The sequence below is a fragment of the Prunus persica genome, chromosome G6 (assembly GCF_000346465.2).
Source record: "Prunus persica cultivar Lovell chromosome G6, Prunus_persica_NCBIv2, whole genome shotgun sequence".
NCBI lineage: Eukaryota > Viridiplantae > Streptophyta > Magnoliopsida > Rosales > Rosaceae > Prunus > Prunus persica.
Window position 1 is genome coordinate 20389250 of NC_034014.1, and position 16506 is coordinate 20405755.

At 35.9% G+C, this 16506-nt stretch overlaps 2 protein-coding genes across 2 annotated transcripts; one reads left to right on the forward strand and one right to left on the reverse strand.

Annotated features, from left to right (window-relative positions):
• Positions 376-6650, forward strand: LOC18775454 (ATP-dependent 6-phosphofructokinase 5, chloroplastic). The gene is made up of 13 exons (XM_007208408.2): positions 376-1003; positions 1101-1191; positions 1542-1615; positions 2566-2677; positions 2998-3093; positions 3306-3407; positions 3507-3581; positions 3939-4079; positions 4241-4357; positions 4447-4551; positions 4751-4831; positions 5845-5973; positions 6100-6650. Exons 1-13 carry the CDS (start codon positions 699-701, stop codon positions 6265-6267), a joined length of 1596 nt encoding a protein of 531 aa, XP_007208470.1. The 5' UTR covers positions 376-698; the 3' UTR covers positions 6268-6650.
• Positions 11717-14601, reverse strand: LOC18775347 (cyclin-D2-1). The gene is made up of 6 exons (XM_007205475.2): positions 13879-14601; positions 13383-13469; positions 13162-13260; positions 12840-13041; positions 12611-12732; positions 11717-12473 (listed from the first exon to the last, which is right to left on the reverse strand). The coding sequence occupies exons 1-6, from the start codon at positions 14209-14211 to the stop codon at positions 12231-12233; spliced, it is 1086 nt and encodes a 361-aa protein (XP_007205537.2). The 5' UTR covers positions 14212-14601; the 3' UTR covers positions 11717-12230.

The following is a 16506-nucleotide window of genomic DNA, read 5'->3' on the forward strand; positions in this document are numbered from 1 at the left end:
AATATCGCATATTAGTATGCATTATCAGTGGTATGATAAGTGCACACTATCCCATTTTTTACTAGCTTCTACTTCAATAATGTGTTTTGACATGAGATGAGTTTTAAAATCTACCTCTATTATACCCACTAATTTTTGGTCTAATGTTACTTCTCTTTTAAAATAAAAAATCAACCTCTAACACCGCGTAATAAGTGAAAACAGTTAAACAATAGCTAGACTTAAAACATGCAAATATGGACCCCACTAAAAATATGGGAGAAATTTCCAATTTTTATTAAGTAATAATAGGAATAACAACCTAATCACAAAGCTAAAATTGCTTATAATACCACATCAAATCAAACCCAGGATATTTTATTTTATTCCAAAAGCAAAAAAACAAAACAAAAAGCCGGCATTTTGCAAACGTTGAAAAGGGCAAGGCGGACGGTAGGTAGGCAAAGAGAGAGCCAAAAAAAGAAGGCTTTCTCTTCGTTTCTCCATAACCAAGGCCCTACATTTGACAGCTTGGACCAAAGCTTTTCCTACTTCTCCCAACCTTTTCCCAAGTCAGCTCGTACGGCATCCCTCCCTTCCCCGTTACTTTATACTCTCTCTCTCTCTCTCTCTCTCTCTCTCTTTGCGTCTCTCTGCAACTCTTCCAAACACTTGCATTGATCGAAACGAAGCTCTCTGCGCCTCGAAATCTCTGTTTCATGGGCACTCTCTCGCATGCTGCGATTGCCCCCAGACTCGCCGCCCTCCACCACCACCGCGCTTCCCATGGACTTTCGCATCCGAGTTCGCCGTCTCTGAGGCTGCCTGCTTCCAATGGAGTTGCCAAGAAGAGCCGCGTCCCCTTCGCTCAGAGCAAGAGCCACAACCAGGACATCGATTTCAGCGATCCTGACTGGAAATCCAAGTTCCAGAGGGATTTCGAGAGGCGCTTCAACATCCCTCACATCACTGACGTATTCCCCGAATCTGTTCCCATTCCTTCCACCTTCTGCCTCAGGATGAGGTCACTTCTCTCTCTCTCTCACTCTGTTGCTTTCTTTGTTCTTTAGTTTTGAATTTTTAGTTCTGAGTGCCTGAAATTGCTTGAATTTATGTTGCAGGACTCCGGTGATAGAAGACTTTGCAGGGGGCTACCCATCGGATGAAGAGTGGCATGGTTACATAAACAACAACGACCGCGTACTTCTCAAGGTATGTATAAGTATTACTCTACTATTATTCTTGTATGAATCTCTGTTTCTACAAAATTTCGTAATCTGAACTTCTTGAACCACTATTTAGTGTACCAGTCTTTGTGATAGTCCGTTTCAGTCAATGATTGATTGATGTGTTTACTAGTCTTGAGAAATGATGAGAAACTTTTTTTTTTTTTTGTTGCCTTCGTTTCATTATGAGAGTACCCTTTTTTATTTTTGTTGCTTAGGTTGAACCCATTGAATTGTAATAATATGATGGTTTTTTTTGTTCTTTTCTGTTTTGTGGTTCCCATGTGAGCAATGCTAAAGACTATTGCTTTGTTGTTTTTTGTTCAATATTTTCAGACTATATACTATTCGTCACCTACATCTGCTGGTGCTGAATGCATTGATCCTAACTGTACGTGGGTGGAGCAATGGTAATTATTTCTCTCTACTCTCTTATAGTTGCTTGTGGATTTCCTAGGTGAGCTATTCAGTGGCAATAAGTTGATGGTTTCCAGTAAGGTTATGTTTTTGTTCCTTGGAGGTTTGCCAATCAGACATAGAAACAGATCTGTTTCTGTGAGTACGAGTGGGTGGTTTGGGGACTGCGTATGGGTTCTCTGCAAGGCCATTTTGACAGGGATTGGTGGTCCTTCCACAGGGTGAAATCTCAAGGGCATGCTTGATGTGGGTTAAATATTTTTTCTTCTCAAACTTTGTTTTGTTTTTGTTTTTGTTTCTGTTGTGGGGGGCGGGGGGTTGAGAGGTAATGGAGATATTTACTAGGATCAAGCTGTCAGTAGAGTGATGCTGGAGGGTTGAGAGATAATGGATATATTTACTAGGATCGAGCTGTCAGTAGAGAGAGATTGTGGAAGACTTGTAGAGTGGAGTGGGACTGTGGGAGTGAGAGAGAAGATGATGACTACCGATTAAAATGAATCGTTTGAACTTCAAAGTTTAGACACATGAACTACTTCAAGGAGTGGTCCACTGGAATGGCTGTTATCTCGCTCATGTTGCCATGTGTCTTTAGAGGATTTTGAAGCATTTGACGTTATTTTCTTCAACAACGCCTCAATTGACGAGTTAACTGAATGTAGTACTCTTTTTTTTTGACTTTCTTTTAGTGTTATTAGCTGATAGTCGTATCAATTTGCTATATATAATATTCAGCAGGGAGCACACATGTTTCTAGGCTTTTCAAAATTTTCTACATTGGGCTATGATAGGTCTTGAAAGAATTGCAAATTGAATGTAATCATATCATATTAACTCCTTATGGATCTCTTCTTACGACATATTGTATTAACTCCTTATGCAATACTGGCTTTTCATTTGGATGACTGCGATTTCTGATGAATATGGTGTTGAAAATTTCCAGGGTTCATCGTGCTGGGCCTCGAGAAAAAATATATTTTAAACCAGAAGAAGTGAAAGCAGCAATTGTAACATGCGGAGGTCTATGCCCTGGTCTTAATGACGTCATCAGACAGGTCAGTTTCATCAAACAGTAATTGTACATGTATTTTTCTTGTGGTTTTTATCAGCACTGGCCCTGAAGTACCATTTGATGAAATTGGTATATTTAATAATTCATATGATGCATTATAAATTGTAGTTCTTAAATTGCTGATAAAACATGTTTTCCGTTCCCACATTGAAATCAAACACGTGATATGGATGGCCCGGAAGTACTCCTTAACCAAACACATGAGCTTAGCATCTTCCCTAATTGTTTTCCTTATAAGCTCCTTAAGTATTCATACTTAAGACGTATTGTATTTAACATACTTGAATCATATATGTTCTACAGATTGTCATTACACTTGAAATATATGGAGTAAAAAAGATTGTGGGGATTCCTTATGGTTACCGCGGATTTTCTGACAAAGAATTAGCTGAAATGCCAGTAAGTTGTTGTTTTTTTCCTTGCAAGTAGACATCTAGTAGGAACCATTCATACAACATATTCTCTTGCAATCTTCTCAAAAAAAAAAAAATCTTCTCAAAAAATATTATCTTGCACCATTGCTATGCTTCTACGACAAATATATGTTTCCTCGTTTACAACAAGAATACATTTATGTTGTAGACTAATATGTTGAAACCGGATTTGATTAGCTATCAAGGAAAGTGGTTCAAAATGTTCATCTTTCTGGAGGAAGCTTGTTAGGAGTTTCACGTGGAGGTCCCAGTGTTAGTGAAATGGTGGACAGTTTGGAGGTGATTATCTGAAAAGCTTCTTTTGAGAAAATTGGTAATAGTGAACCATCATGATTCCTAGAAGGTTTTATGATATATGTATTTGCTTGTTGATATCAGGAAAGAGGAATCAATATGCTTTTTGTTTTGGGTGGAAATGGCACACATGCTGGAGCTGACGCAATACACAATGAGGTTGGTAAGCTTGAGGATCTGTATTGACCTGGTGCACCATGTCATATGTGGGATCTGGTATTTATTAATTTAATAATAATAATTTTCTAACATTGCACTCATAGGACCTGCATAAGATATTAGTTTGGGATAGTCTATCTGATCAATTACTTTGTTATTAAAACGTCTTAGCCAATGCTGGTAGAGGTTGGGAAAGATGTACCTGGAATATTAACATAAATTCTGTGGAGGGATTTTATTGGGTCCCAACTTGCTACAATCTTATAGTCTTTGTAAGTTTGAATGCTTGATTCTTTCGTTTGCCTTAATCTTCTTAAGTTCTAATTTATTTGTTGTGTTTTCCTATTTTTCTTATAGTGCCGTAAAAGACGGTTAAGAGTGGCTGTAGTTGGTGTGCCAAAAACCATAGACAACGATATTTTGCTAATGGACAAAACTTTTGGTTTTGATACGGCTGTTGAAGAAGCACAACGGGCAATAAGTTCAGCATATATTGAGGTAGAAATAAGTTATGATACTTATTGTTTCTTATGTTACTTATTCAATATCATTTTTACTGCTCATGCATGGATTTATGTTCATGTAAGGCTTCTGCTCAATTTTTTCCTGGCAGTGATGTCTACATGTTAAGCTGATCTTTCTTCTGAATCTTGTAATAGGCACATAGTGCTTACCATGGCGTTGGCATTGTGAAACTGATGGGTCGTAGCAGTGGATTCATAGCAATGCACGCATCCCTGTCTAGTGGACAAATTGACATATGTTTGATACCTGAGGTACTTAGACTGCACTGATGCTATTTATATATGCTATTTACATATTTTTCCAAACATACACTGATGCTAGTCATATATGTGCATCCAAGGTACCTTTTCAAATGCACGGTCCTCATGGTATTTTGCACCATCTGAAATACCTAATTCAAACAAAGGGATCAGCTGTGGTCTGTGTAGCAGAGGGAGCAGGGCAGGTGAGTCAGAGTCATAACTTCAAGTCTTGTTTTGGCTTGTAGGTGAATGAATATTTAACTGATAAGGATAATGATAATTTCTTCCCTTTGGATTCCATCTCTAAATCATGCAAGCTAATTTTTCTATTATTTTTATGGTTGATGCTTTTCTTATCTACCAAGTGAAATTGCTGAGTGCTGTAGGCTTATTTTTATGCAGAATTTACTACAGAAAACCAATGCTACTGATGCATCTGGAAATGTTGTATTTGGGGATATTGGCGTACATATTCAGCAAGAGGTTGGTGATTTTGTTTTAAGGCTATGATGATTTCCGTTGCATATGAGAACTTCCAACTCAATTTTAGACTTGTACCATGCTGTCAGGCTTTTTCTTTTTCTCAGTAAGTGCTTGACAGATTTATCGTGTGCGCAATGATTGAGTAAAGGTTTTATGCATTAAATAATTGAGAAGATTCCGTCATCGTTTGACGAGACAATAGTCAATGTGCCGTTTTGCAGGAAATTTGGATAGGGTTTTATACTATTTAGACCTAAATTTTCTTAAGACTCTCATCAAACAATGACGAAACTCTGCTTGTCGACTTGCCTTAATATTACAAACCATGTTCCACCACTATATTAGACAGGGTGCTCAAATTCTCTTTCCTATTTTACTTTGTTTACTCCATCTTTCCCTATGTCTGGGAAAGGGAGCCATTTGTTCGATTCAAGTCTCATACCGTAGTCCTGTATCACTAGGGTTCTTTCAGCCATGTTGACAGCCCTGCCCATGTTCAATGGGGTTGAAGATGCAAATTGCTCTTTTGGATTTATTTGTACAATCCTTCAAGCCGTGCATATATTTGTTGGAGTTGACATGTTTTGGGCTTGACAATAAACATAGGCAGTGGTGAGGTGCGAAATACATTCAGATACTGTTAACAAAGTTCTGCAATAGAGATGCATGATGTTAATATGGAAGCTCATGAGCATTATCAGTTTATATGCTTAAATCTCTTACTCTCACAAGTCTCAACTTGCTTGGTCACCAACACACAACATGTTTATCTTACTCATGGTGGTGATCTTGAGTCACATTAGGACTTTTAATATGCTTGTGTACCAGCCAATGAATCTTGTCTTCTTGAGTCTTGATCCTACTTTTGTTAGTCATAAAAATGAGCAGTTTTTGTTTCTCTTCATATGAATTATCTGACATTCTGATAATTCAATTCCTCTGATTTAATTGTTCGGTTCATAATTTGGTTGAAACATTTGTGGTGTCTATAACCATCTACAATCATCTGCCAGACAAAAAAATATTTTAAAGAAGCTGGTGTTCCTGTTGATGTGAAGTATATAGACCCCACATACATGATCCGTGCATGTCGTGCAAATGCATCAGATGGAATTCTTTGTGCTGTGCTAGGACAAAATGCTGTGAGTCTCTCGCTTTCTCTCCAACACCCACACTTACACACACACACACAAACAAATGAGTACAAGAACTTTTTTTTTTGGTATCTTCTCTGAACTACATTCAATACGCATGCATGGCTACAACAGGTTCATGGTGCATTCGCTGGGTATAGTGGAATCACAGTCGGCACATGCAACACTCATTATGTATACCTTCCAATTCCCGAGGTCATTTCTCATCCCAGGCTGATAGATCCTAACAGCCGAATGTGGCATCGTTGCTTGACTTCCACAGGCCAGCCAGACTTTGTCTAATTATGTAGGCCTTATTAGCCTCATTTTTGAGAAGTATAAGTTTCGAAGAGTAAGTTACAGGGAAGAAAAAATAACCAGCGTCGGAAGGAATCTGGTTTGCTCGGGCCTGCTGCAGAAGAAATAATACAAAAGGATGAAGACATCCCTCCACTAAATTTGTTTAGTGTATAGCATAACTGCTTCAGATCCTCTTAATTATTTTGAAAGTTAAACTGAGCCAAGCAATTGGTGCTTTGGTTTATAATATTTCTGTACATCATTTGTTGTATCCTAGAAATTTGAATGTGGTTACTGATAAGATGAACCAGAGCAACCACACTGGGTTCGTATATATAAATAATCTAGTTTCAATACTTGGGATGCCTATATTTACAAGTCTTCAAGTAGAGTTTTAGTAGCTACTTTCTCTAATCTTGTCTATTTCTAATAGTTTTCTGCTCATTCAACATCATGTTAATCTCTCTTCTTGGTTCACAGTACTAAGACTGGTGTTGATGGGATTTGCAAACAAAGATTCATTGAATATTATAAGTTAATTCTATGCTTCTGATATGGTCAAGAGAAAAATGTGCCTCAGCTGCTTTAGAAATGTGCAATTCAAACATTAGCTTATAGCTTGGTCCTACTTGGCTAATGATACCAAATCAATGTGCAATGACTTGTTTCAATCTGAGGATGAGATGAGCGCCATTCCTCTCTCTGCCTTTGCATAAAAGTTTTGCTCAAATGAGGCATAAACAAAGTTTGAACAGTTGATTTTGCAGAAATAGAAATAATTCTAGATTAAAAAACAAACATAAAAATTTGATATGACATTCATGGTGCAGAGTGCAAATTTTCTTTTTGTAAATTATTTAAATTTATGAAAAATTGCCAATAAGGTTTAGCTGAGTAGAAAAAGGCTTTGATTTGTAGACCAAGTGATCTCAGGTTTGAAATTTCTATGACACCTTGATAATGTGTGTGTGTATGTGAGAAATCCTCATCCCTTTGTAGTTTAGACTATTGCTTGTATTAAAAAAAAATTATGAAAAACTACTTGTGCAAGAATCATAGCCCCAAACAACATGCACCCTGTAGCAGAAAACAGAAAACAAACCGAGGCACAATGGAAAATGAGAAACGTTTTTCTCTCTTGTACATCATCTTTTAAGCCCTCATGGGTGAAACTGTAACTTCAAGTAAGGGGGTTACTTTTACTTTGACATTAATTAATATTATTACCGTCCAGAGAAGGTATGGACAAGTAAAAGGGCTGTGATTCTTCTGAGCCTCTGACCAAACCTCACCTCCTCCCACTTCTTACAGTTTCCTTCACGCACTCTCACAAAAGTGTTTGCTCCTCTGCTTCCCCTCCCCCTACTACATTAATTAAATTATATATATTCTTTCTTGGTATTGGTAACACCAATTTCTCGTCCAGTCAACTTTCATTTTCTCGGTCAAACGAAACTCAATTTCCCACTGCCAAACTTCTACAACTCCAGAGCATGTTCAGTGGTGTGGCCAACTGTCAGTGCCAGGCTTGCTAGAATTGCCTCTTCTTCAATAATAATGTGTGTCATTTCTTGCCCATGTTTTCGGTGTTGTTTCTGATTATTGTGCTTGTGGAAAAAACGACTTTTAGCTCAACGTCAGATTATTCAAGGTTTACATAATTACATTACAAAGAGTTAAAATAGAAGGATGAACCGATGTAGGGTTTTAAAACAAGTGCAACGTGAACACAGAAAAACATACATAGATCGAATATGAACTTGTAGCGCTTTTGGAAAAGAAGTCCCCGCAAATACGCAACATAGCAACTGAATTTGTTCACTATACTTCTCAAAAATAACCCTTTAAAGATAACTTAAATATGAATACACTGTTGAATAACTCTATAACGAGTAAGTGCATAAATTATTAAATTAATATTTTTTTTATATTAGCAATATTGGAGAACGAGAAATTTGAATACAAGACACAAGTCCCTTCCCACCAGTGTTAAATTATGATATATTCGGTATTTGAGGGAAACATCCAAAATAAAGAGAACATTACAGCATTCGAGATTGTCGCATAGATGACACAAGAGAAGATATACAAAATGAGATGTGCAATGATATATGAGAGAGGAAATGGAGGACTTGAATTTCTGTTTTATCAGTCAACAAGTTCCCCTGCAGAGCTGAACCTCTACCAACCCGAAACCCAGTTTTGCAGTGTCACTGACCTCTGGCCCCGCAACCACACATGCACACATCAGACACTTGAGAGAGAGAGAGAGAGAGAGAGAGAGAGAGAGAGAGAAAGAATTGTAAGTAAGTATGGTATTCAAACTGACGTGGCCAAATAATTTGACAAATGGGATGGGACTGGATTTGTTTAATAATTTCAAGAAATGTGGGTTTGTTGCTGCTTCTTCTTCTGCTGCTGGTTCGTCTCATATGCCATGCATATGTGGTATTGGGATCCTTGATACCTTGATGTATAGTGCACTGTCGCTCTGTCATTACAAATGCTTTAATTTTAATATACTTTTTTTTTTGTGTCGTTTTTGGTAAATAACTTTATAACAACACTATTTGACCATGCTTAGCTGTTGCCATTGCTAATTAAACCAGTCAATGTAACTCATTATAATTTATAATCCTTCTTCTTTATTTATATAAGTGACTGCTGCCTGGTTGTAAGATGCTTTCATGCTTCGAAAAGAAAAAACTATGAAACAAAATTGTAAGTAATATAAATAATATTATTTTAAAATGTTGCATTCATTAGATGGTAATTAAACTTATTACGTTTGTTTTCTTTAGATAGTTATATGGGTTTGCTAACCTCCTGATAAAAATTGTAAATGGTTGGATCAATCACCTTCTAACACACCCACCATCTCAAATCATCTGCATAACTAATTAATTAGAGAATGAGTTTGTTTATGATGTAATCGCCTGAATTTGTCGGGTAAGAAACCTTACTTTTTGTTTTTCAATGAGTCTAGCCACAATTATTTAGATATCAAACTCATCACAAATGTATATCATCTTCGTTATTTACATGGGTCAACATTCTTCTAAGTTCTAACTAAGTGGAGACAAATACACTAGATCAAAGATTAGTCGGTGTTAACAGCATATACTTAACTAAACCTTCAAAGTTTAATTTAAAATAATCAAACAAAGGAGGTTTCCGTGTAATCAAATTTTCCTTAGTTCTACCCTTTTTTTACTCTTTGCTCAACACTATTATTCGCATTTCAAAAATCAATTAATACAGCATCCCATATTTTCCACACAAAAAAAGTTAAAAAGATTTCCAAATCTAAAGAAGACCCATTAGTGATAATCCAATGAATAATATCAGTATTTAAGTTGGATGAAATTTAATAAAATTTCGTAAATGATTCCAAAGATTCAACACACAAGGACAATCTCAAAATAGATGAGGCACGAATTTCGATTATGTATCACAAAGAACACACAAAGAGGGAATCAAAGAAAAATTACATAACATTCCCCTAGTATTAAGTCTATGTTGTGACAATAGCGAAGTAAAGATTTTATTTTTATGCGGTAATTTTAATTTCCAAATTCTAATTTTATCCAAATTAGTTTGAACAAAATGTTGTATTTGAGTAGATGTTTTAACTGGAAAAAAAAAGGTTTACCATTTGGGCAAAGGCCACATATAAGGATCCTTGATATGGATCCTAATTCATCGCATTTAGCATCAATACATTTATATGCATTTAAACTAAAACTCAGAATAATTGTATTAGACTAAAACTCACCCTATCCTTGCGAAGGGCTTGTTTGTAGTTTAAGTGGTTAAGATCACTTATCCGTGCACTCGAGGTCGTAGATTCAATTCCCCCTATGCCAATATTGTTTGTATAAAAATAAATAAAATAAAATATAAAATAAAAAACTCACCCAATCCTTTTAGTCTGATACCAAGGTGGAAATTGTGAGTTTCATTCTAATATAACAATGCTGACGTGAAGTCATCAAAATCTATTGGCTTAATTTTAAGGGTCAAGATCTTTCTAAATGTGTATAAATACATTGATGCTAAATGAGTGTTGCTATTTTCTTCTCCTATTCTATTTTCCTATCCACTTTATCTTCAAAATTTTAAAGACAAATGTACCCCTTTGTAAAATGATTTCTAAAGACTTAGGGGAAAAACCTCAACTCACGTAACCCACCTACTCTACCGTTTGACAAAAAGAAAAAAAAAATGAAGAAAGCATACGGTTCCTCAGTTGCTAAAGCATTTATCCAGTTCGTCAAACACAACTTGAGCCTATCCAATTCATATCTCAACTACTAATGATTAGCATAGAGAATTTGCTTGAATTAATAAGTAAAGGGTATTTAGGGATAATGTTGGGTGGAAAGATAGAATTGTGTTTTTTTAAATTTACATGGTGGATGGAGAAATAGGACATGAGTAAAAATAACAGCACTCATGCTAAATATTGAGACTTATAATCCCCTCATGTATCATTAAGAGGAGTATTAATAGCCTTTATAGACTGCACCACATCACTAGGTAAAATCGACTAAGTTTTCCTATGTTCCAATTACCAAAAGAAAAATATCTGTTACTGTTTCATTAAAATTTTCATTAATATGATCACTAAGTGAAAGTATGGGAAAAGGAAAAACCCAATTAAAAGTCCACATTTTAATTCGGGATACCTTTTTAGGCAATAGAATTCCCCGATTATAGCTGGACTTTAGAAAAAGAATACTTATTAAAATATTTACTAGAAACCGCTTGCACCTACCAATTATCTTTTTGAGTTGAAATTTATTAACTTAATTTAGCTAAAGTATATGCATTAAAAAATTGAAGTTCCTAATTCCTAAAAAGAGCATTACTATTACTATATAAGGACAAATAAGAGGCAAAAAGACAAAATGGTCAAGCACTTCCAAATAAGAACAAGTCGGTCCAGTTATTCTTCAATAGTGACATTGACCATATCATTCTTCAACAATGACATGATTAATATTTTGATTTTTTCTTCAATGACTTGATGGGTCATTTGAACGAATAATTTAATTTATGAATTAAAAAGTAAATCAGATACAAATCTGAGGACCATGAGTGGACTTTTAAATCATTTTCTCAAGATAAAATAGTATTAAACCTATGCTTAAACCGTGAAACTGTCCAATAGTACTTTGATTTCACCCTTCAGTTTAGTTCAAATCGAATCAAATCACATCGCTTAATAGTCAATTAATTTGGCCAAAAGTTTATGGGTGCAAACTATAATGGGTTTATTTCCAAGACTGCTTATTTTTGGAACTATCTTTCAATAATGACTAGAAATACTTGCATGATGGTACAGAGATTGACTGGTCACCACTCAAAACAAATAATGGTGGGCCCCCTATTTAGGGCCAATGGGGCATATCCCAGCCATTGTCAATCCCAATAGCAACTCCTCCCTCTTCAACACTTAGCAGCATCTTATTGTCCAGAAATGGACCACAAATTTACTAATTCATTCATCCAATTAAAAAATAAAACATTGGATCTCCTGCTGGATTTTATTTTTTTGCTTTATATTGTCACTGAAAGGAAAATGTTAAAAATAAAAACTTGAACATATTTTTCAGCTATATATAGTTCCAGATCCCTTTCTCATTGAACTGGTAGCTACAACAAAAAACTGTATCTTCCCCAAACACCACTGGATCATATCTTTCAAAATGCTGTGCACCCCTGGATCATCACCACTTTTAAAATCTGTGGCTGTTGAGTAGTCTGATTATAAACAGCTGGTGACTTTACTTTCATTCTAGAAGCATGAGACCCCTGGATATTTTTTTCCCAAATTACTTTATTCATCTCTCTCTCTCTCTCTCTCTCACCTCTGTGTTACTATAAGGAACCTCCAAAACCACACCAAAACTCCCATTCAACCAAACTGATTGGATAGACTGTGAAGGAGAAAAATTCACATCTCATGACTGGGAGTCCATTTTAGACGGATTGTCTGGTTTCCTCCTCTTAATGTCTGGACTTTTATGTGAAGAATTTGCACACGACCCAACTGTAAATTCATCACTTTTATAGCTCAAGCATGCAGCATCCAACACCCCAACCGGACTTTGGGGTACGGATGAAGCAGAGGCGCTTCCCCTATTAGCAGAACCACTGATCAATGACAAATCTTTCATCAGTTCAAGACACTTCAACACTCTTACCTGCAAATCCCACAAACAGATGAGCTTCAAGAAATCATTAAATTGATAAAAAGATCATATTAAATCCAGGATACTTTGTTATTAGCTAAAGCAAATTTGTCCTATCATGGTTTGCATCTCTGAAACAACCTTTTTACCTTGTCTACATGCATGAAACAAGAAATGGCCTTATCAATGTCTACTGCTTGTGTTTCTCCTGAAATACAAATTGCCACTGCTGCAGCAATTTCAGAAGGCCTGAATTCCAAGAAGTCAATACCTGCATTTATTCCCATCCAGCAGTTCATTGAACCCATTTATCCTCAAGAACATCAAACTACAAAAATAACTCATTCACAGTCAGGAAAAAAAAAAAAAAAAAAAAACCTCTTATTGTGCTCAATATGAGTTGTTCTGATCTACAGATAGATGATGTTGACGGATGTTGATCATCACTTATCTTGCTGAGGAAGTAGTCAATGAAAGAGTAGGGAGTACAAGCTTGCATTCTCCACTTTAGAGTGCTCATCACAAGAAGCTCCATTCTTAGTATAGTTTTAGCTTCAAACACAAACTTGGGATCTCCAACCTGTGCACAATCCACACATAAGAACAACAACATTGTAAGTAAATCAGAGATCAACAGCGGCTTCCAAAATATCAAATTTGCAAGTCAACCATTGTAAATCAATGCACATGATTTCAATACCTGTAAATCCACAGACTGGGGTACAGTAGTCTCCTCCACCTTGGCTGCTATTGATAAACAAGCCACAGCTAGCAATTGCACGGCCCAGGCTTTACCTCTCTGTATGTACAAGAACAGTGAAGTGAAAAATCAAGGACAGAAACACCATAAATGAAAACACATTGTTTGAAATTGAACCGATAACAAAAGAAGCAAACTTTGGATCCAATTTCTGAACTTACAGGCAATTCATAAAGAGAAAGGAAGCGATCCAAGTAGTTCATAGATAGACAAACACTCAATGGTCCAAAACTGTAATGGGCACGAGCCTGTTGATCACAATAGAAAAAAAGTCAACCTAATTCAGTAATCAAGCAAAAGGGACATCATCAATCAGAAATAAGGGAAACATAAGTGAGGAAGTAAATGGGCAAACATACAGGGAAAACCAATATCCAATTTTAGAACACAAACGAGATGCCACAGAGAACTAGATTAGGAATAATCGCTCATGATCATTGATCCCCAACAACTTAGATACATTCAGAACATATCGACAACAATCAAACAAGTCACATTGTAAACAAATGTTTTATGATGCTGTTGAAGAACAAAACCCAATTGCAGAAACCTGAATGACAATCGCAAAAACCAGTAAAAAGTCCAAATCATCATAAGAAAAGCAATAACCACTGGAACAAAAAAAGGTAAAACTCAAAGAAAAGTAACAAGACCAACCTTCGAAATCCAATCAAGGGCCTCTCTTCTACTGCCTAAGTCCAAGTCCCCATTGCGCAGTCTCTTGAGGTAATCGTCTCTGGGAAAATGCTCACTCTCCCTCTTAACCATTGAACTAACCCCTTCTTCACTCTGTAACGGAAAATCTATCATAGATTTGGATCTATTATGATTAAAACTGGGGTCTTGATTGTGGGTATTATTGATTATATGGGGCATTGAAGGGAAAAGCCCCAAGTCATCTATGGTATTAGAATTAAGATCATCAAAGCAGGTATCTGAGTTTTCTGCACAAAGAAGGTTTGAGTTGGCACAGTCAAAGCTGTCTGCCATTGGAGCACCTCAATATGCCTTGGAAAACCCAAGAAAATCTCATCAAATTAGAGTCTGGGTTTTATCAAAGATGGCATTTTCATTGTAAAACAGGACCCAAGAAGAAGAAGAGGGAGTCTATAAAGAAAGTGTGAATATGGTATAGATAAAAACAAAGAGATAGAGAGAGAGAGAGAGAGAGAGAGAGAGAGAGAGAGAGAGAGAGAGAGGTGTTTGGGGAGAGACTAATGCAAAGAGAGGAGCTTTATGTAGGAACTGAGCATGTGGGTTTAGGGTAAACGTGAGATTGGGGGAGAGAAGGTTGTGGATTCGTAGAGATACAGAACCAAAAATTAAAAACCAAGCCCACAAAAGAAAACCAAACAATTTGTTTTTTTTATAATTTATTTTTGGAATATAACGAAATTACAAAATACAAACCAAACTTTATTCAATTGATGAGGGATAAAGATTAGGCTTTTAGGATTTATTTCGTAGGTGTCTTGGCTTCTGATAATGCATACCTGTCTTTTGTCAAATATCATGAACTCAAGGCCTTTTAAGGTATTAAAAAAATAAAGATAATAATAGTCATTTCTTTGTATAAGATGCTATTCTAATTACTAATATCTTTTGACAAGTAATTCAATGGTATAAAGGTTAATGTACGTGAAATATTGCATTCCTCACAATCTTTAGTCATTCGTGACAATCTTTAGTCAGTACAACTCGTGAAAAATCTATATATCTATGTGCGAGTGCAGAAATTTAATAATTTACATAAGAGTCGATTTCAAAAATTTAAAGTTGGATAACAGTGTGACGGAAGGTGTGAAAATATTAAATGAAGTGCATGAATATGCCTCAATAGGCAAGCAATTAGAAGGTCGGAGCCTAATGGAATCGGCGTCGAAGACTTGTTAATGAAAAAGTAACCTCTATTTGCTTCTTTTATTTAGAAAATAGTGGGAGCGAGATTTGAACTCTTATCATAAGTGTTTAAAATAAAGTGTTACTACTGAAACTAGAAGCCGCAATGTGGCTTTTAAGTATTAAAGAGCAGTAATCCTCTTGTTGAGAAACTAGGATAATTTGGTTTGGTTGTGATTATCTCATATAATTAGCAATGATGTCATTAATGATTCCATAAAATACGGTAGGGAGATTACATATTTAATTTGTGAACATATAAGCTGTACCCTACGAACAATGCGGTTTAGTTTAATGGGCTCATTAACCCTTACGAATATAAAAAAATTTCAAAGGGTGATCCTAGGTCAAATGCTCCAATTCTTACAAGCCCAATTGTTTACTACTAGTTGAATCTGCCCCCATTGCATTTTTTTAAAGACTATGTACCATTTTAATGCCATACCTAAAAGAATTTACAAGGTTGGTAAGAAACTCAACAATTGAAAAGGAAGACTTGGGGATACCATATGCAAATTCATAATCGAGTTTAGTATGTTCGCCACCCGAATTGAGTTTTAATAGATATAATTGAACTATTGTTGTATAGTAAATATCAAGTGAATACTGAATTTGATATACATAACGCCGCAAATACATGAGAAAATTATTAGAGAAGTAAGCGGATAAATATCAAGTAATTAGATTTGTTGTCTAACAGGTCGTCATGAGTTTGTGATGATTAGATAAGTGAAACATTTGCAACCAACTAATAGTTGAGAACTTGAGATCATCTAAAGCTCTTTGAGTTTTTGGTGGAATAATACTCTTTTATTTATTAATTTATTTAATGTTATTTTGGAAGAAGAGGGTGGGCAAAGGAAGCTTAGTGGCAATTGGGAAAGAATGAAATGAAGGGGTAAATATGTAGGTGTAGATGTAGGAGGTGGTTGGTGAAGAATGACCGATGGACAATGGCTTTGTCATTTTCCACCTTAGAGCAAGTCGCGTGCTCTGTGCAATCTCAGCAGATTATCAAAACTAACCGTTTTGGTTCAGAAATCGGCATCATCATGGTACTTTTGGCCTGTCTCACTCTAATTGTATGTTATACATGCACATGTCCTAAGTCAAATATACCCTCAACTCAGGAGAGTAATTTTCATGTCCCGGTGTCACTGTCATCCTCTTCCTATCTTTTCCGGGACAATGATTCCGGGGCATGGAAGTATTTTTTTCGATCCAACAGGGACCATCAATATGCATCTCCACTAGTCACTGGTGTGAACAATGATCAATATACTTGTTTTAGTTACCTTTTTTCTTTTTTCTTTTTTCTTTTTTTTGGAGTAAGGTAGGGCTACAAATTTCGTATGTGAAGAAGAAAAGTGGGATATAAATTGTAGA

Coding starts and splice junctions, on each gene's coding strand:
- LOC18775347 (XM_007205475.2), bottom strand. CDS start 14,211: ATGGCAGACAGCTTTGACTGTGCCAACTCAAACCTTCTTTGTGCAGAA. Junction 13,470..13,878: donor CCCTTGATTGGATTTCGAAG/GTTGGTCTTGTT, acceptor TGTGATCAACAG/GCTCGTGCCCATTACAGTTT. Junction 13,261..13,382: donor TTTCTCTTTATGAATTGCCT/GTAAGTTCAGAA, acceptor TTGTACATACAG/AGAGGTAAAGCCTGGGCCGT.
- LOC18775454 (XM_007208408.2), top strand. CDS start 699: ATGGGCACTCTCTCGCATGCTGCGATTGCCCCCAGACTCGCCGCCCTC. Junction 1,192..1,541: donor ACGACCGCGTACTTCTCAAG/GTATGTATAAGT, acceptor CAATATTTTCAG/ACTATATACTATTCGTCACC. Junction 1,616..2,565: donor TGTACGTGGGTGGAGCAATG/GTAATTATTTCT, acceptor GAAAATTTCCAG/GGTTCATCGTGCTGGGCCTC.